The sequence below is a fragment of the Trematomus bernacchii genome, unplaced genomic scaffold (genome assembly GCF_902827165.1).
Source record: "Trematomus bernacchii unplaced genomic scaffold, fTreBer1.1, whole genome shotgun sequence".
Lineage (NCBI taxonomy): Eukaryota > Metazoa > Chordata > Actinopteri > Perciformes > Nototheniidae > Trematomus > Trematomus bernacchii.
The window spans coordinates 455,221-474,604 of record NW_022987696.1 but is presented as its reverse complement, the minus strand read 5'-3'; the positions used below and the strand labels follow the sequence as shown (position 1 = coordinate 474,604).

Here is a 19,384-nt window from a genome sequence, read left to right as displayed (position 1 = left end):
ACTTTCTGAAGATTTAATGGAACGATTGGTTAAAAATAGTAATTTAGAGAAATGAAAGTATTCTTTACGTGAATCTCCGCCTACATAAATGACTCGCATGTTATTCTGTACATAACTTCAGTTTGTCGTTTACTCCGTGACGAATATGCATCGCTCTCCAACGTTTACATACATTAATCTCTACGTTACTCTGTGAATGACTTTACATTTTTACTTTCTACCTACTTGCACGTCTCAATACAAATACAATCAGTACATCAGCGAAGATTAGTCACGTGAGTTTGACCACCACAGCATCATTGGTGTTTACTCGTGTCACTCAAACTAGAAGCGCTGGCGAGGAGGCGGGGCTTATCTCCATGTGGATACCAACAACAACAAAATAAACATATTTTACCGTGACAGGTATCAAAATGATGCCGGAATAACTACATAATGACACCGGTTAGTAAAAACAATGAATTCATGCTTTGGAGACGACAGACAAGAAACTTTTTAAATGTTTTCTGAATGGAGGTTGTGCTAAGCTAACATGTAGCTGCTTTGTCCACAACAACTTCATACAGACAGAAATAAAGACTGTATTCTCCACAGACGTTTGTACATTTATAAACTCTGATGTTTCCCCTGTTCTTCTGATCAGATATGAGGAGCTGTGAGCTCTGTGTGCTAACCGCTAACAGCTAATATTTGTTTTCCTGATTCAACACCGTCAGTGACGAAAGGCTGAGATTCTCACCTCCGATTGGCTTTAAACTTTTAAACAACGTGAGCCGGTACGAATTTGCATCTATCCACGTTTTTGCAATGACTCAACATGTAATCGCGACCCTTAAAAAAAATGATGTATTGAAGTCAATGGAGAGAGAAAAATTAACTTTCAATCCCGTTTGAATTGTGCCACGAATTCCTGTTTGCAGCTCAAAATAATTCACAAGTCATCACAGATAAGGAACAGGCGACTCACCGGCACCGCTGAAGCTGGTTTCTTTCTGGGTGGATTCAGTGCAGCTGACCTCGCTGCTCGCCTCCGAGTTCACCTGAAAACAAACTCACCACATTTAACTCTGTGAAGGTGCTGCTAGTGCTGTGTTTCAAGTGTGTTTCAGGTGTGTTTCCTGTGTTTCAGGTGTGTTTCCTGTGTTTCAGGTATGTTTCCTGTGTTTCAGGTATGTTTCCTGTGTTTGAGGTGTGTTTCAGGTGTGTTTCAGGTGTATTTCCTGTGTTTCAGGTGTGTTTCAGGTGTATTTCCTGTGTTTTAGGTGTGTTTCCTGTGTTTCAGGTGTGTTTCCTGTGTTTCAGGTGTGTCCTGTGTGTTTCCTGTGTTTCAGGTGTGTTTCCTGTGTGTTTCCTGTGTTTCAGGTGTGTTTCAGGTGTGTTTCCTGTGTTTCAGGTGTGTTTCCTGTGTTTCAGGTATGTTTCCTGTGTTTTGAGGTGTGTTTCAGGTGTGTTTCAGGTGTATTTCCTGTGTTTCAGGTGTGTTTCAGGTGTATTTCCTGTGTTTTAGGTGTGTTTCCTGTGTTTCAGGTGTGTCCTGTGTGTTTCCTGTGTTTCAGGTGTGTTTCCTGTGTTTCAGGTGTGTCCTGTGTGTTTCCTGTGTTTCAGGTGTGTTTCCTGTGTGTTTCCTGTGTGTTTCCTGTGTTTCAGGTGTGTTTCAGGTGTGTCCTGTGTGTTTCCTGTGTTTCAGGTGTGTTTCCTGTGTTTTAGGTGTGTTTCAGGTGTGTCCTGTGTGTTTCCTGTGTGTTTCAGGTGTGTTTCCTGTGTTTCAGGTGTGTTTCAGGTGTGTCCTGTGTGTTTCCTGTGTTTCAGGTGTATTTCCTGTGTTTTAGGTGTGTTTCAGGTGTGTCCTGTGTGTTTCCTGTGTGTTTCAGGTGTATTTCCTGTGTTTCAGGTGTATTTCCTGTGTTTTAGGTGTGTTTCCTGTGTTTCAGGTGTGTTTCCTGTGTTTCAGGTGTGTTTCAGGTGTGTCCTGTGTGTTTCCTGTGTTTCAGGTGTGTTTCCTGTGTGTTTCCTGTGTGTTTCCTGTGTTTCAGGTGTGTTTCCTGTGTGTTTCAGGTGTGTTTCCTGTGTGTTTCCTGTGTGTTTCAGGTGTGTTTCAGGTGTGTTTCAGGTGTGCTTCCTGTGTGTTTCCTGTGTTTCAGGTGTGTTTCCTGTGTTTCAGGTGTGTTTCCTGTGTTTCAGGTGTGTTTCCTGTGTTTCCTGTGTTTCAGGTGTGTTTCCTGTGTTTCCTGTGTTTCAGGTATGTTTCCTGTGTTTGAGGTGTGTTTCAGGTGTGTTTCAGGTGTATTTCCTGTGTTTCAGGTGTGTTTCAGGTGTATTTCCTGTGTTTCAGGTGTGTTTCCTGTGTTTCAGGTGTGTCCTGTGTGTTTCCTGTGTTTCAGGTGTGTTTCCTGTGTGTTTCCTGTGTTTCAGGTGTGTTTCAGGTGTGTTTCCTGTGTTTCAGGTGTGTTTCCTGTGTTTCAGGTATGTTTCCTGTGTTTGAGGTGTGTTTCAGGTGTGTTTCAGGTGTATTTCCTGTGTTTCAGGTGTGTTTCAGGTGTATTTCCTGTGTTTTAGGTGTGTTTCCTGTGTTTCAGGTGTGTCCTGTGTGTTTCCTGTGTTTCAGGTGTGTTTCCTGTGTTTCAGGTGTGTCCTGTGTGTTTCCTGTGTTTCAGGTGTGTTTCAGGTGTATTTCCTGTGTTTCAGGTGTGTCCTGTGTGTTTCCTGTGTGTTTCCTGTGTTTCAGGTGTGTTTCAGGTGTGTCCTGTGTGTTTCCTGTGTTTCAGGTGTGTTTCCTGTGTTTTAGGTGTGTTTCAGGTGTGTCCTGTGTGTTTCCTGTGTGTTTCAGGTGTATTTCCTGTGTTTTAGGTGTGTTTCAGGTGTGTCCTGTGTGTTTCCTGTGTGTTTCAGGTGTATTTCCTGTGTTTCAGGTGTATTTCCTGTGTTTTAGGTGTGTTTCCTGTGTTTCAGGTGTGTTTCCTGTGTTTCAGGTGTGTTTCAGGTGTGTCCTGTGTGTTTCCTGTGTTTCCTGTGTGTTTCCTGTGTGTTTCCTGTGTTTCAGGTGTGTTTCCTGTGTGTTTCAGGTGTGTTTCCTGTGTGTTTCCTGTGTGTTTCAGGTGTGTTTCAGGTGTGTTTCAGGTGTGTTTCCTGTGTTTCAGGTGTGTTTCCTGTGTTTCAGGTGTGTTTCCTGTATTTCAGGTGTGTTTCCTGTGTTTCCTGTGTTTCAGGTGTGTTTCCTGTGTTTCAGGTGTGTTTCCTGTGTTTCCTGTGTTTCAGGTGTGTTTCCTGTGTGTTTCCTGTGTGTTTCCTGTGTTTCAGGTGTGTTTCAGGTGTATTTCCTGTGTTTTAGGTGTGTTTCCTGTGTTTCAGGTGTGTTTCCTGTGTTTCAGGTGTGTTTCAGGTGTGTCCTGTGTTTCAGGTGTGTTTCCTGTGTTTCAGGTATGTTTCCTGTGTTTGAGGTGTGTTTCAGGTGTATTTCCTGTGTTTCAGGTGTGTTTCAGGTGTATTTCCTGTGTTTTAGGTGTGTTTCCTGTGTTTCAGGTGTGTTTCCTGTGTTTCAGGTGTGTCCTGTGTGTTTCCTGTGTTTCAGGTGTGTTTCCTGTGTTTCAGGTGTGTTTCCTGTGTGTTTCCTGTGTTTCAGGTGTGTTTCAGGTGTGTTTCCTGTGTTTCAGGTGTGTTTCCTGTGTTTCAGGTATGTTTCCTGTGTTTGAGGTGTGTTTCAGGTGTGTTTCAGGTGTATTTCCTGTGTTTCAGGTGTGTTTCCTGTGTTTCAGGTGTGTTTCAGGTGTATTTCCTGTGTTTTAGGTGTGTTTCCTGTGTTTCAGGTGTGTTTCCTGTGTGTTTCCTGTGTTTCAGGTGTGTTTCCTGTGTTTCAGGTGTGTCCTGTGTGTTTCCTGTGTTTCAGGTGTGTTTCAGGATGTATTTCCTGTGTTTTAGGTGTTGTATTCCTGTGTTTCAGGTGTGTTCCTGTGTGTTTCCTGTTGTTTCCTGTGTTTTCAGGGTGTGTTTCAGGTGTATTTCCTGTGTTTTAGGTGTGTTTCCTGTGTTTTCAGGTGTGTTTCCTGTGTTTCAGGTGTGTATTCAGGGTGTGTCCTGTGTGTTCCTCCTGTGGTTTCCTGTGTGTTTCCTGTGTGTTTTCCTGTGTTTCAGGTGGTTTCCTGTGTGGTTTCAGGTGTGTTTCCTGTTGTGTTTCCTGTGTGTTTTCTGTGTTTCAGGTGTGCTTCCTTGTGTTTCCCTGTGTTTCAGGTGTGTTTCCTGTGTTTCAGGTGTGTTTCCTGTGTTTCAGGTGTGTTTCCTGTGTTTCCTGTGTTTCAGGTGTGTTTCCTGTGTTTCCTGTGTTTCAGGTGTGTTTCCTGTGTGTTTCCTGTGTGTTTCCTGTGTGTTTCCTGTGTGTTTCCTGTGTTTCAGGTGTGCTTCCTGTGTGTTTCCTGTGTTTCAGGTGTGTTTCCTGTGTTTCAGGTGTGTTTCCTGTGTTTCAGGTGTGTTTCCTGTGTTTCCTGTGTTTCAGGTGTGTTTCTTGTGTGTTTCCTGTGTGTTTTCCTGTGTTCAGGTGTGTTTCAGGTGTGTCCTGTGTTTCAGGTGTGTTTCCTGTGTGTTTCCTGTGTGTTTCCTGTGTTTCAGGTGTGTTTCAGGTGTGTTTCCTGTGTGTTTCATGTGTGTTTCCTGTGTGTTTCAGGTGTGTTTCCTGTGTGTTTCAGGTGTGTTTCCTGTGTTTCAGGTGTGTTTCAGGTGTGTTTCCTGTGTGTTTCCTGTGTGTTTCCTGTGTTTTCAGGTGTGTTTCCTGTGTGTTTCAGGTGTGTTTCCTGTGTGTTTCCTGTGTGTTTCAGGTGTGTTTCCTGTGTGTTTCCTGTGTGTTTCCTGTGTTTCAGGTGTGTTTCCTGTGTTTCAGGTGTGTTTCCTGTGTTTCAGGTGTGTTTCCTGTGTTTCAGGTGTGTTTCCTGTGTTTCCTGTGTTTCAGGTGTGTTTCCTGTGTTTCAGGTGTGTTTCCTGTGTTTCCTGTGTTTCAGGTGTGTTTCCTGTGTGTTTCCTGTGTGTTTCCTGTGTTTCAGGTGTGGTTTCAGGTGTATTTCCTGTGTTTTAGGTGTGTTTTCCTGTGTTTCAGGTGTGTTTCCTGTGTTTCAGGTGTGTTTCAGGTGTGTCCTGTGTTTCAGGTGTGTTTCCTGTGTTTCAGGTATGTTTCCTGTGTTTGAGGTGTGTTTCAGGTGTATTTCCTGTGTTTCAGGTGTGTTTCAGGTGTATTTCCTGTGTTTTAGGTGTGTTTCCTGTGTTTCAGGTGTGTTTCCTGTGTTTCAGGTGTGTCCTGTGTGTTTCCTGTGTTTCAGGTGTGTTTCCTGTGTTTCAGGTGTGTTTCCTGTGTGTTTCCTGTGTTTCAGGTGTGTTTCAGGTGTGTTTCCTGTGTTTCAGGTGTGTTTCCTGTGTTTCAGGTATGTTTCCTGTGTTTGAGGTGTGTTTCAGGTGTGTTTCAGGTGTATTTCCTGTGTTTCAGGTGTGTTTCCTGTGTTTCAGGTGTGTTTCAGGTGTATTTCCTGTGTTTTAGGTGTGTTTCCTGTGTTTCAGGTGTGTCCTGTGTGTTTCCTGTGTTTCAGGTGTGTTTCCTGTGTTTCAGGTGTGTCCTGTGTGTTTCCTGTGTTTCAGGTGTGTTTCAGGTGTATTTCCTGTGTTTTAGGTGTGTTTCCTGTGTTTCAGGTGTGTTTCCTGTGTGTTTCCTGTGTGTTTCCTGTGTTTCAGGTGTGTTTCAGGTGTATTTCCTGTGTTTTAGGTGTGTTTCCTGTGTTTCAGGTGTGTTTCCTGTGTTTCAGGTGTGTTTCAGGTGTGTCCTGTGTGTTTCCCTGTGTTTCCTGTGTGTTTCCTGTGTGTTTCCTGTGTTTCAGGTGTGTTTCCTGTGTGTTTCAGGTGTGTTTCCTGTGTGTTTCCTGTGTGTTTCCTGTGTTTCAGGTGTGCTTCCTGTGTGTTTCCTGTGTTTCAGGTGTGTTTCCTGTGTTTCAGGTGTGTTTCCTGTGTTTCAGGTGTGTTTCCTGTGTTTCCTGTGTTTCAGGTGTGTTTCCTGTGTTTCCTGTGTTTCCTGTGTTTTCAGGTGTGTTTCCTGTGTGTTTCCTGTGTGTTTCCTGTGTGTTTCCTGTGTTTCAGGTGTGCTTCCTGTGTGTTTCCTGTGTTTCAGGTGTGTTTCCTGTGTTTCAGGTGTGTTTCCTGTGTTTCAGGTGTGTTTCCTGTGTGTTTTCCTGTGTTTCCTGTGTTTCAGGTGTGTTTCCTGTGTTTCCTGTGTGTTTCCTGTGTTTCCTGTGTTTCAGGTGTGTTTCCTGTGTGTTTCCTGTGTGTTTCCTGTGTTTCAGGTGTGTTTCAGGTGTGTCCTGTGTTTCAGGTGTGTTTCCTGTGTGTTTCCTGTGTGTTTCCTGTGTTTCAGGTGTGTTTCAGGTGTGTTTCCTGTGTGTTTCATGTGTGTTTCCTGTGTGTTTCAGGTGTGTTTCCTGTGTGTTTCAGGTGTGTTTCCTGTGTTTCAGGTGTGTTTCAGGTGTGTTTCCTGTGTGTTTCCTGTGTGTTTCCTGTGTGTTTCCTGTGTGTTTCAGGTGTGTTTCCTGTGTGTTTCAGGTGTGTTTCCTGTGTGTTTCAGGTGTGTTTCCTGTGTGTTTCCTGTGTGTTTCCTGTGTGTTTCCTGTGTTTCAGGTGTGTTTCCTGTGTTTCAGGTGTGTTTCCTGTGTTTCAGGTGTGTTTCCTGTGTGTTTCCTGTGTGTTTCCTGTGTGTTTCCTGTGTTTTCAGGTGTGTTTCCTGTGTTTTCAGGTGTGTTTCCTGTGTGTTTCCTGTGTTTCAGGTGTGTTTCCTGTGTTTCAGGTGTGTTTCCTGTGTGTTTCCTGTGTTTCAGGTGTATTTTTTGTGTTTTGTTTGTTGTGTGTTCTTTGCGTTTCAGGTGTGTGTACTTGGTGTGTCAGGTGTGTGTACTTTGTGTGTCAGGTGTGTGTACTTTGTGTGTCAGGTGTGTGTACTTGGTGTGTCAGGTGTGTGTACTTGGTGTGTCAGGCGTGTGTACTTCGTGTGTCAGGTGTGTGTACTTCGTGTGTCAGGTGTGTGTACTTGGTGTGTCAGGTGTGTGTACTTGGTGTGTCAGGCGTGTGTACTTGGTGTGTCAGGTGTGTGTACGTTGTGTGTTTGTACCGATGAGTTGCTGACGTAGCTCTCCTCTGAGATTCTGGTGGGGATCATAGCGGGAGGTGGCGCTCGGCTCGGACAAAACCTGAGAACAGCAGAGCAGAGTTAGTGTTACCACCACAGCCACGTCATGCCTATCACCGAGGATTGTGGGTAATCTGACCTGATCCTGTCCTGGAAGCGCGACAGGAAGGCGGTTGAGATGCTGAGGCGGGGGTTCAGGTAATGTTTCTCATCCGGAGGCAGCAGAGCCCTCAGGTCGGTGTCGAACTTCTCTGAAAGGACAGCGATCAGAAACCCGTCAGAGAACGAGTGAGGAGGCGTCGACGGGCGAGAGTGCCGCAGATTTAACGCCATTGCTCTTAATTAAGTATTTTTTATGTTAACAGGTCTTTAACTTGTGTTTTCAGGTGTTTTTCTTGTGTCAGAATTTGGAGAAAAAGTGAGGATTTTGAGATTTTGAAAAAAAAAGGACACTGCTCAGGAACTAGTTGATGCTCTGTATGTGAGGACTACTTCCATTCTGGAGAGGATCATGAATACATGGATCCTGACCAGCGATACTTTGCTAACATAATAGATGGAGAACGTTCGTTACCGTCGGTCAGACCAGAGGCCAGAGTGTCGAAGTGGATCTTCAGCGAGTCCTCGTCCTCCTCCAAAACCAGACTGCCCACCGAGCTGCCCTGACTCAGTGAGTCCGTGTCTGAGGGAGGAGAGAAAGTACATGAGTCAGCATTATGAGTCCTTTAACCATGTCATGATGAGTCATGAGTCACTATGATCAGTCTTATAACCCTGAAATTAGTCAGCAGTTTTGTGGTTAACAGATTCTCAGGGTTGGGGTAGGTCTGTCTGATGGATGATAAAGTGTTTGCAGTGAAGTTCTCTGACCGGCGTCCTGCTGCTGCTCCAGACTTCCTGCTGAGCCTTCGGAGAGGGCGGAGTCTGGACTCAGCTGGCTGCTCCATATAGGCCCCGCCCCCTTTCTGCTCCACACAGGCTCCGCCCCCTCTCCCTCCAGCCGAGGGTCGGTCACACCCTGCACATCGAACTCTCTGAGAAAACACAGAAACACCCATCATTAGCCGAGGGTACGGAAAGCTTTTTAAAGACAACACTCAACCTCTTCTGCCAATGTACCCAAATGTTTTAGTTTCTTTTCAGGTGTTTTTTTAGTTTTTCCAGGTGTGTATTTTAGGCGCCCCCTTTTTATCTTTTATCAGCTGTGTGTTTTAGGTGTTTTTCGATGCAGGCAAGTTTTCTTACATTTTCAGATGTGTGTTTTTAAGTTTCCGTTGTTGGTTTTTTAACGTTTTCTCAAGTTTTTATTCTTTGCCAGGTGTATATTTTAAGTGTTTTTGAATGCCGGTGTGTTTTTTTAATAGTTTCAGGTGTTTTCTACGTTTTAGGTGCTTCATAAGTGTGTTTTTTTATTCCAGGTTTACTTTGCCAAGTTTCAGGTATGTCCAGTTTACCTCAACCCAAGCGTTTTTCTTTTTTCAGGTGTTTATTTCAAGTTTCAGGTGTGTTTTTTTATAAAGTAAATATGAAAGTAAGATTTACCTGTCGGTGGTGGTGTTGGTGTCGGGGTACAGGATGTAGCTGCTCCTCTTCTCACCTGGATTCTGCAGCACCTGTTGCATTGTGGGAGAATAGTATCCATCAGCAGCAAGCACACACTGGAGTCATTACGATTTTAGAAAATCATGAAAAATACATGGAACACTTCTAATATAACATTCCAGATGTCCCCCTGACTTTCTTTCAAAATGACTTTTACAATTTGATTTTTTTCATAGAATTTGCTTCTCGTTGCTTTTTTTAAGAAGTTGACTTTTACTTCATAATAAAAAAAATTGTGCAATTAAAATGTTTCTAATATTTTCACTTTTATCATAATTTGCCTTTTTTTTAATTCAGAAATTGACTTTTTTCTCATAATTTGCATTTTACCCAGTTTAGCATTTTTTCATATTTGTTTCTCAGAATGTGACTTTTTTTTGCTAAATTTTACATTTTTTTCCAGATATTTGATTTTTTTCATAATTTTCCAGAGATTTAGAATTTTCTCTCAAAATGTACCTTTCATTTTAAATGTTGACTTTTTTCCAGATCTTTGATTTTTTTTGCCTTTTAATTCATAACTAGATTTGTTTCATAGAATCACTTTTTTTCTCCAATATTACATTTTTTTGTTCCGTAAGTAAACAAAAAAAATCCAATGGAGGCGCTGAGCTCACCTCCTCTCCATCTTCCTCCTCCTCTTCCTCCTCCTCTACCAGCAGACTCTCCAGACTCTGAGGGTGGAAGTGTCCCTCCTCTTCCTCCCTCTGCTCCTCCTCTTCCTCCCTCTGCTCCTCCTCTTCCTCCCCAGGACTCTGGGTGGGACTCGGGGAGAAGTTGGAGACGATGTTCAGAGGGTCTCGTTGCTCCGCCCACCGACTCCTCACCTGATGAGGCTCGGCGACTGATTGGACGGCAGCAGAGGCCCCGCCCTGACCATGCTGTCACACACACACACACACAGCATTAAAATCTATCTGAAAACTCATGAGTAATAAAGAGAGTATTTTTTAGATGCTGACCAGTTTCCTGAACCACAGCGGGAGTTTCCCGTTGGTCTGAAGCAGCTGAGCTTCTGAAAAAGATAAGAAATGAAAACATGAAATAAAAAAAACCTCTCAAAATATGACAATTGCTGCAAAAATCTAAAATGATCCGACTTTTATCGACTCAAAATACCCTAGCGTTTGATTCTTAAATAATGAGACGTTTTTTATTTTACGTTTTTCTTTTAAATATCTTTTTACACAAAATATTCTGATTTCCTTTCTTGAAAATTCAGTAATTTCTCTTACTCTTAAAAATTGTAATCTCGTAATTCTATGATATCTTCTGATTCTCAAGATGTTACAACTTTTTTTGCGAATTACAGGAACATTGTTGTTTTTTTAAACCCATCAGATAAATGTAGTGCAGTACGAGTATAAAGTCCTGGTTAAAACTGACCGTGAGCAGAGTCGGGTCTGGAGTCAGGAGTCCCAAGGTCTTCCACTTCCTCCTCTTCCTCCTCTTCCTCCATGTGAGGCAGCTGAGAGGAGGGTCCCGTGATGAAGGTCTCCCTCCTGAAACAACAACACACTCTATATTCCTATAAAACTCACTTAATGGGGAGTGAAGCCAAAATAGCTAAATCTGGATCTTCAGCAAACACTGGGCCGATAACTCAGTGTTTAAACTCCGCCTCCTAGTATAAGCCCCACCCCCAGTGTCAAACCACACTACTAAACCCTGCCCAAAGTACAAGCTCCACCCCAGTCAAACCCCGCCTTCCAGTGTTTAAACTCCGCCTCCTAATATAAGCCCCACCACCAGTGTTAAGCTCCACCCCCTAGAATCACACCCGCCGCAAACCAAGCCATTGAGCAGTTGAAAAAGCGCTCTAATAAAAAATGTAATGAATTATTATTATTATTACAGGCTCCACCCCCAGCGTCAAACCACACCCATAAATATTAAACCCCGCCCACAAATAATTGGAAATAAATCAACTCAGGTTTCAACTTTAAAACGTTTTAGTCAACAGGAAGTGTGCTGGACATTGAAGCTCATTTCCATAGTGGCCAATAGGAGGTACTACATCTCTCACCTGATGCTAGGTAGCTTGCGGCTGCAGGCTTCGGGAGCGGCGGCCATCTTTAGGCCTCGCCTCTTCTTCATGATGCTGGTCATCTGAGAGTCAAGCCTCCAGATAAACACACAACTACACACACACACACACACACACACACACACACACACACACACACACACACACACACACACACACACCACATTAAACACAAGTTAACTTTACCTGTCTCAAGATTAAAGTGAAGTCTACCTGTGTCACCTGTCTCAAGATTAAAGTGAAGTCTACATGTCTCACCTGTCTCAAGATTAAAGTGAAGTCTACCTGTCTCACCTGTCTCAAGATTAAAGTGAAGTCTACCTGTCTCAAGATTAAAGTGAAGTCTACATGTCTCACCTGTCTCAAGATTAAGGCCCCGTCCACACGGAGACGAAACTGATTTCGAACCAAAGTCGATTTCAAAAAAGTCTTCCGTCCACAGGGAATCGGCTCAAGAAACGTGCACGAAAACGCTCGAAACCGCTGGAGACGCTGTAGTACATATGCCGGGCCTGTAAGTGGTGCTATACTTCCGCCACAAAATACACCAAAAGCAGCGAAGAAGACCCCCGAGCATGGGCATAAGGCACAAACAAACAAACTGTAGATTTTGCACTAACATCTGCATCATGGTCAGCAGCGTCCGGAGCACGGAAGCAACCCTGTGATCCGCCATTGTTGTTGTTGTTGTTGTTGACGAAACGCATCAGCAATGACGCGGGTGACGCGGGGGTAAGCTGGAGAGGTGGGGCTATGGCGTCATCGATTCAGGAAAAGATCGTATAGGGCGTACACACGGAGCCGCAAGCGTGTCGTCTCCAGACTTACCCACTTTGGGAGCCGTTATCAAAGTGTATCGGTTTCGGGCTCCGAAGCCGCGGCTCCGTTTCGGCATCCTGTGGACGAACCGTCGATACGATGAAGTACTGTAGCGGATACTGAAATCATCTCCGTGTGGACGGGGCCTAAAGTGAAGTCTACCTGTCTTACCTGTCTCCGGACACAGTGATGAGGTGTTTGCAGTCCTCACTGAACCTCATACAGGTGACGATCTCTAAAGAAATAGAAATCAAACATCAGAAGAAGAGAGACACTCCAGATCCACTGAGAGACTCTCCGACTGATTTTCTCACCTGAGTGTCCGAACAAGGTGGAGACGCACTCTCCGGTCTCGTAGTCGAAGATGGAGATGTTTTTATCTGAGCAGCTGGTGGCGAAGAAGGACCCGGAAGGATCCATCTGAACCTGCAGATCAACACCATGTATCAGCCAATCACAGGGCACAATCAGTACGTCGTTACAGGGCTCAGTAGAATACATGATTCTGATTGGTCCGTGTGGATATTCTGCGGTGTGTTATTTCTGTATAGCAGACTGCTGCACAGAAAGAAGTACGGTCAATTGAATAACCACATTTTTCTGTTACTCCATCAGAAACATGATGGAACACTTTTTTCATTTTCATTTGTATATTACAAAAGGTCTTTACTAGTAGCTTAGGCCTCTTAAAAGGAGGTGCATATCATGAAACCATATTAAGGTCATCTGTTCCAATGTTTTGTATGAGTTACATTCACACTATTTTTCAGGATATGACAATACATAGAGAATTTGATCAGGATCATGTTAACAGAATATTATCAGTTGTTAGACGCTTTTATCCAAAGTGACTTACATACATTCAATACTGTGGGCAATCTCTACAGGAGCAACATTTCAGCTGTCATAAAGGTATATAATGTTATAAAAGTACTGGTTTCAGCTGCTGAACCTGTGACAGATTGATGGATGTAGTGAAGATCAGATAACATAATAATGAGCTAACCTTCAGCAGAGCTCCTTCATCGCTGGACGAGCCTTTCAAACACTTCTTCAGCTTCCCCGTCTCCACGTTATACACCCTAAAAAAAATAAACGTTGAGACTCAACTTATAGTGAGGGCTGGTTCAGACTGACCTGGGACCAGCTGCTAGCTCTGCTGCAATAGACTGAAGACTCTCCTCTTATAGTGAGGGCTGGTTCAGACTGACCTGGGACCAGCTGCTAGTTCTGCTGCTATAGACTGAAGACTCTCCTCTTATAGTGAGGGCTGGTTCAGACTGACCTGGGGCCAGCTCGTAGTTCTGCTGCTATAGACTGAAGACTCTCCTCTTACAGTGAGGGCTAGTTCAGGCTGACCTGGGACCAGCTGCTAGTTCTGCTGCTATAGACTGAAGACTCTCCTCTTACAGTGAGGGCTAGTTCAGGCTGACCTGGGACCAGCTGCTAGTTCTGCTGCTATAGACTGAAGACTCTCCTCTTATAGTGAGGGCTGGTTCAGGCTGACCTGGGACCAGCTGCTAGTTCTGCTGCTATAGACTGAAGACTCTCCTCTTATAGTGAGGGCTGGTTCAGGCTGACCTGGGACCAGCTGCTAGTTCTGCTGCTATAGACTGAAGACTCTACTCTTATAGTGAGGGTTCAGACTGACCTGGGACCAGCTGCTAGTTCTGCTGCTATAGACTGAAGACTCTCCTCTTATAGTGAGGGCTGGTTCAGGCTGACCTGGGACCAGCTCCTAGTTCTGCTGCTATAGACTGAAGACTCTCCTCTTATAGTGAGGGCTGGTTCAGACTGACCTGGGACCAGGTGCTTGTTCTGCTGCTATAGACTGAAGACTCTCCTCTTATAGTGAGGGCTGGTTCAGACTGACCTGGGACCAGCTGATAGTTCTGCTGCTATAGACTGAAGACTCTCCTCTTATAGTGAGGGCTGGTTCAGACTGACCTGGGACCAGCTGCTAGCTCTGCTGCTATAGACTGAAGACTCTCCTCTTATAGTGAGGGCTGGTTCAGGCTGACCTGGGACCAGCTGCTAGTTCTGCTGCTATAGACCGAAGACTCTCCTCTTATAGTTTGGGTTCAGACTGACCTGGGACCAGCTGCTAGTTCTGCTGCTAAAGACTGAAGACTCTCCTCTTATAGTGAGGGCTGGTTCAGACTGACCTGGGACCAGCTGCCAGTTCTGCTGCTATAGACTGAAGACTCTCCTCTTATAGTGAGGGCTGGTTCAGACTGACCTGGGACCAGCTGCTAGTTCTGCTGCTATAGACTGAAGACTCTCCTCTTATAGTGAGGGCTGGTTCAGACTGACCTGGGACCAGGTGCTTGTTCTGCTGCTATAGACTGAAGACTCTCCTCTTATAGTGAGGGCTGGTTCAGACTGACCTGGGACCAGCTGCTAGTTCTGCTGCTATAGACTCTCCTCTTATAGTGAGGCCTGGTTCAGACTGACCTGGGACCAGCTCCTAGTTCTGCTGCTATAGACTGAAGACTCTCCTCTTATAGTGAGGGCTGGTTCAGACTGACCTGGGACCAGCTCCTAGTTCTGCTGCTATAGACTGAAGACTCTCCTCTTACAGTGAGGGCTGGTTCAGACTGACCTGGGACCAGCTCCTAGTTCTGCTGCTATAGACAGAAGACTCTCCTCTTATAGTGAGGGCTGGTTCAGACTGCCCTGGGACCAGCTCCTAGTTCTGCTGCTATAGACAGAAGACTCTCCTCTTATAGTGAGGGCTGGTTCAGACTGACCTGGGACCAGCTCCTAGTTCTGCTGCTATAGACAGAAGACTCTCCTCTTATAGTGAGGGCTGGTTCAGACTGACCTGGGACCAGCTGCTAGTTCTGCTGCTAAAGACTGAAGACTCTCCTCTTATAGTGAGGGCTGGTTCAGACTGACCTGGGACCAGCTGCTAGTTCTGCTGCTATAGACTGAAGACTCTCCTCTTATAGTGAGGGCTGGTTCAGACTGACCTGGGACCAGCTGCTAGTTCTGCTGCTATAGACTCTCCTCTTATAGTGAGGCCTGGTTCAGACTGACCTGGGACCAGCTCCTAGTTCTGCTGCTATAGACTGAAGACTCTCCTCTTATAGTGAGGGCTGGTTCAGACTGACCTGGGACCAGCTCCTAGTTCTGCTGCTATAGACTGAAGACTCTCCTCTTACAGTGAGGGCTGGTTCAGACTGACCTGGGACCAGCTCCTAGTTCTGCTGCTATAGACAGAAGACTCTCCTCTTATAGTGAGGGCTGGTTCAGACTGACCTGGGACCAGCTCTTAGTTCTGCTGCTATAGACAGAAGACTCTCCTCTTATAGTGAGGGCTGGTTCAGACTGACCTGGGACCAGCTCCTAGTTCTGCTGCTATAGACAGAAGACTCTCCTCTTATAGTGAGGGCTGGTTCAGGCTGACCTGGGACCAGCTGCTAGTTCTGCTGCTATAGACTGAAGACTCTCCTCTTATAGTGAGGGCTGGTTCAGACTGACCTGGGACCAGCTGCTAGTTCTGCTGCTATAGACTGAAGACTCTTCTCTTATAGTGAGGGCTGATTCAGACTGACCTGGGACCAGCTGCTTGTTCTGCTGCTATAGACTGAAGACTCTCCTCTTATAGTGAGGGCTGGTTCAGACTGACCTGGGACCAGCTCCTAGTTCTGCTGCTATAGACTGAAGACTCTCCTCTTATAGTGAGGGCTGGTTCAGACTGACCTGGGACCAGCTGCTTGTTCTGCTGCTATAGACTGAAGACTCTCCTCTTACAGTGAGGGCTGGTTCAGACTGACCTGGGACCAGCTCTTAGTTCTGGTGTTTCTTGTTTCTCACCTGATGTTTCGGTCCTGGCAGGCGATGGCGACGTGAGTCCGGGTTGAATCCAGGTCCATGTCGTACAGCGTGGTTTTCTCCACCACGTGGTGACTCCTGGAGAACAACGGACCCTCGGCCGTCTGCAGAGAACACATCACACACGGAGGATTTGTGAATAACTTACACGTTATTACAATCATAAACACACTTCAGAAAAACACTTCCAATATTTGTCCATAACTCTGCCCGCTGTGGATCAGCGTAAATCCTATGCCAGACCTTCAGTCACGATATTATATATTTAAAAAAAGCAATATCTGCAGAAGTAACAAATACTTTCTCTAGAATTTAGTTTTTCAGATGTTAAGACTGAACGAGAAGGTTTTATTATTCTAATGTATGGTCGCAAAGGCTATGAGAATTATGTAATGTGCAAAGAAAACACATGCACACGTCTGCTTCTGTGACAAAATCATTTCCCAATAAAGTGTCTATCCATCTATGTATATACTAAATCAATAAATAAATATATATATTTCGTAAAGATGTGTCCCCGATTGAAGCATTTCTGAACCCTTCAGTGTGTGCAGACCTGCTCGGCGGTCTGGAAGTAGATGCTTTTGTCGGCTCCACAGCTCACCATTCGGACCTCCGGACTCTCACCTGGAGCGCAGGTCAAAAGAAAAAATAACCAACCATGTTGCCAAATATCCAGAAACCAAACGCCTGCTTCCCACTCCAACAGTTTATAACACATTACAGCCTGATAATGACAGCTGAACGTTCTCTATATCGCCTCGTTCACACATTCAATCAACAATACAACTACAGATTCTACATTTCCTTCCTATGAGATTGGAAGAGCTCAGGTTTTACACCTCTCATGAAATGTAGACTACATTTATCACGGAGTTTATGTCCAACAGACTCTCCGATCGTTTTACTGAGAGAAATGCCAAATGCATGTAGTACGACACAACGCTGTGGATTTTCTAAACTAAATCCAGTAAAAGCTTTGGTTGCAGGCATAAGTTTAATATGAATTCAATAATTAAACACAAGTTAATTATTTACACTGTTCCATTTATTTAGCATTGTTTACGCACTCATTGACTGCGTGTCTCTGTTGCTCCTATACTACTCATTTTTAAACAATTTGAGAAACACTTTGAATTTATTATATAATAAATTCAAATGGGAAATTGTACCAATATACTCACGGACCACTAGGGGTCGCTCAAACACTGTCTTAGAAGCGTGTGATGATGGGAGGGGGGTTACCTGTGAACTTGATGGCAGTGATGGAGGCCGAGTGGTCGCTCAGCGTCTGCTCCAGGCTGTAGTTCTTCTCCAGGTTGAAGACGTGGATCAGTCTGTCTCTGCTGGCCGACGCCAACAGCTTCACACCTGCAACATCAACAACAACAACAGCTTCACACCTGTAACGACAACAGCTTCACACCTGAGGCCTGTACTACAAAGCAGGATTTTCGTTTAGCAAGCTAACTTCCTGGATTTCCGGTCCTACGAAGCTGGTTCACTTTTTAGCAGGCTAGATAACTTATTCTGAACGGCTAGCCTCCGGAGCAGGATAGGTTCCAGGATAAAAGCACTGCCTGCTGACCAATCAGAGCTCCGTGTGCGGAGTTTAAAGCGATCAAGTCATATTACAGGATAGAGGAAATACAGAAAAACTGCCGTTGCAGGAAAGACGGCCGGCAAAAATCAACTGACTGTGTGAACGTGAACATTAATAGAATATCCCCTCCTATCTTCAGAGCAATCTGACTATTATAACATTAGCGTTAAGAAAGCTTACTTAAATATCTGCCACAACATAAGTAACCGGATCAGAGTAACATTACGTACAGTCCGCGGCACTGTGAGTGCAGACGTCGATGTGTCCCATTATCATTCATATCATATCACATCATAATGTATCATATATTTCCTTATCTGAGTCAGCTGAGCCGTATCTGGCCGTGCAACACTCACAGTGTCACATACTGTATGCAGAAGTATTATTTTAAGCAACACATTAAGTTGACGAAACACTCGAGTCAAATGTAATTAAAGTCAGATCGTGTCTTGGACGGGGCAGTGATTTCATAAACCTGTTAATGTACGCATTCAAACACTTTCTCTGTTACCAGCTGTATTCACCTTGCAGGTGCAGCTATGTGGCTTTGATCCTGGATAAAGTGTTGAAGACATGGATGTTTAAAGTTTAACTTCTTCATATTTGACTAATATTAAAGTTCACTTTTCATTCAGGAAGTATGACGCTGCGCTGTCAGTACGCTTGTCCATGTTTGTGATTGGTCAAATGTTGCTAGCCCCGCCCCTTTCATGTGAACGTGCACTCAGCCGGACAGAGAAACCCTGGGTTGATAACCAGCGTCGTAGGACCGCTTAGCGAGAGCGCGTTTGTTTGGGGTTAGTTAAGCCGGGTAACTCTAACAGATCCAGGGTCTGTACGACGCCGGTTATCAACTCGTTAACTTCAATCTGTGTGAGTCTGTCCTGTTTTTCATTCTCACCCTGTTGTTGTTTAAACTACTGAATTTCCCCACAGGGATTAATGAAGGTCCATCTGATCTTATCAATATAAACAGTGCAAACCTAATGTGAGCTGTTTGTACCTGAGCTGCCGTACAGGGAGGTCAGAGGGATGACCTTTGACCCGAGCTCTTACCTGAGCTGCAGTACAGTGAGGTCAGAGGGTTGACCTTTGACCTGAGCTCTTACCTGTGGAGATCGGGGAAAACTCCAGACACAAAACCTCAGAGTCATGAGCCTCGATCTTCACCAGCTCGTCCAGGAACTCCAGACCAAAGATCCTGAGCACAGAAACACGTCATCTTCCTCATCATCGTCCTCATCATCATCTTCCTCATCATCATCTTCCTCATCATCAAAGCTAACTCACTGCTACATAGTTTGAGTTTCTCCTTTCTTATAAAAGACCTGTAGTATTTTGGATCATGTTGTATTTTTGACTTTTTATTTTAGATATCCAGAATATATCCATCTATCGTGTGTATGTGTGTGTGTGTGTGTGTGGTCTCTCACCGCAGGTTTCCGCAGCGGTCTCCAGCTGCCAGGTGCTTCCCATCAGGACTGACTCCCAGGACTCTGATTCCTGCCTTCCCATCAGCCCCTGCTTCCCCCCCCTCGGCCTGCAGGTGCTGCATGTTCTCCCCGACGTACACGATCCGCAGCAGGTCCTGAAACACACAGGAGGTCGACAGGAAGTCAACAGGAGGTCAACAGGAGGTCAACAGGAGGTCGACAGGAAGCCAACAGGAGGTCAACAGGAAGCCAGAAAACACCGTAGAGTCCTTCACCTGTACACCTGTAGAGCCGTCTACTTTTCAACTCATACACTTGTAGCCTCCTTCAATTTTAAACTCCTTAACTTGTGAACTCAACATTTGTAGACTTGTATCCTTATACACTTGTATAAATCTACAGGCGTTTATTACTACACCTGCTGTAGATTTATACACTTGTAAACTCCAACACTTGTAGACTCCTACACTTATACACTTGTAGACTCCTACACGTATACACTTGTAGACTCCTACACTTATACACTTGTAGACTCCTACACGTATACACTTGTAGACTCCTACACGTATACACTTGTAGACTCCTACACGTATACACTTGTAGACTCCTACACGTATACACTTGTAGACTCCTACACTTATACACTTGTAGACTCCTACACTTATACACTTGTAGACTCCTACACTTATACACTTGTAGACTCCTACACTTGTAGACTCCTACACTTTTACACTTGTAGACTCCTACACGTATACACTTGTAGACTCCTACACTTATACACTTGTAGACTCCTACACTTATACACTTGTAGACTCCTACACTTATACACTTGTAGACTCCTACACGTATACACTTGTAGACTCCTACACTTATACACTTGTAGACTCCTACACTTATAC

At 44.7% G+C, this 19,384-nt stretch overlaps 1 protein-coding gene across 4 annotated transcripts in view; it reads right to left on the bottom strand.

Annotated features, from left to right (window-relative positions):
• Positions 1 to 19,384, bottom strand: part of wdr62 (WD repeat domain 62) — a 63,814-nt gene that overhangs the window by 7,486 nt on the left and 36,944 nt on the right. For all 4 annotated transcript variants that reach the window (XM_034138460.1, XM_034138461.1, XM_034138462.1 and 1 more), the window contains exons 11-28: positions 18,486 to 18,640; positions 18,162 to 18,253; positions 16,695 to 16,820; positions 16,006 to 16,076; positions 15,432 to 15,553; positions 12,619 to 12,694; positions 11,927 to 12,038; positions 11,784 to 11,847; positions 10,773 to 10,886; positions 10,133 to 10,248; positions 9,709 to 9,761; positions 9,364 to 9,627; positions 8,687 to 8,757; positions 8,015 to 8,178; positions 7,719 to 7,826; positions 7,284 to 7,395; positions 7,127 to 7,205; positions 968 to 1,040 (exon numbers count right to left, since the gene is read on the bottom strand). In XM_034138460.1, coding sequence (XP_033994351.1) covers positions 968 to 1,040; positions 7,127 to 7,205; positions 7,284 to 7,395; positions 7,719 to 7,826; positions 8,015 to 8,178; positions 8,687 to 8,757; positions 9,364 to 9,627; positions 9,709 to 9,761; positions 10,133 to 10,248; positions 10,773 to 10,886; positions 11,784 to 11,847; positions 11,927 to 12,038; positions 12,619 to 12,694; positions 15,432 to 15,553; positions 16,006 to 16,076; positions 16,695 to 16,820; positions 18,162 to 18,253; positions 18,486 to 18,640 — 1,972 coding nt within the window. The remainder of the gene's footprint in view (positions 1 to 967; positions 1,041 to 7,126; positions 7,206 to 7,283; positions 7,396 to 7,718; positions 7,827 to 8,014; positions 8,179 to 8,686; positions 8,758 to 9,363; positions 9,628 to 9,708; positions 9,762 to 10,132; positions 10,249 to 10,772; positions 10,887 to 11,783; positions 11,848 to 11,926; positions 12,039 to 12,618; positions 12,695 to 15,431; positions 15,554 to 16,005; positions 16,077 to 16,694; positions 16,821 to 18,161; positions 18,254 to 18,485; positions 18,641 to 19,384) is intronic.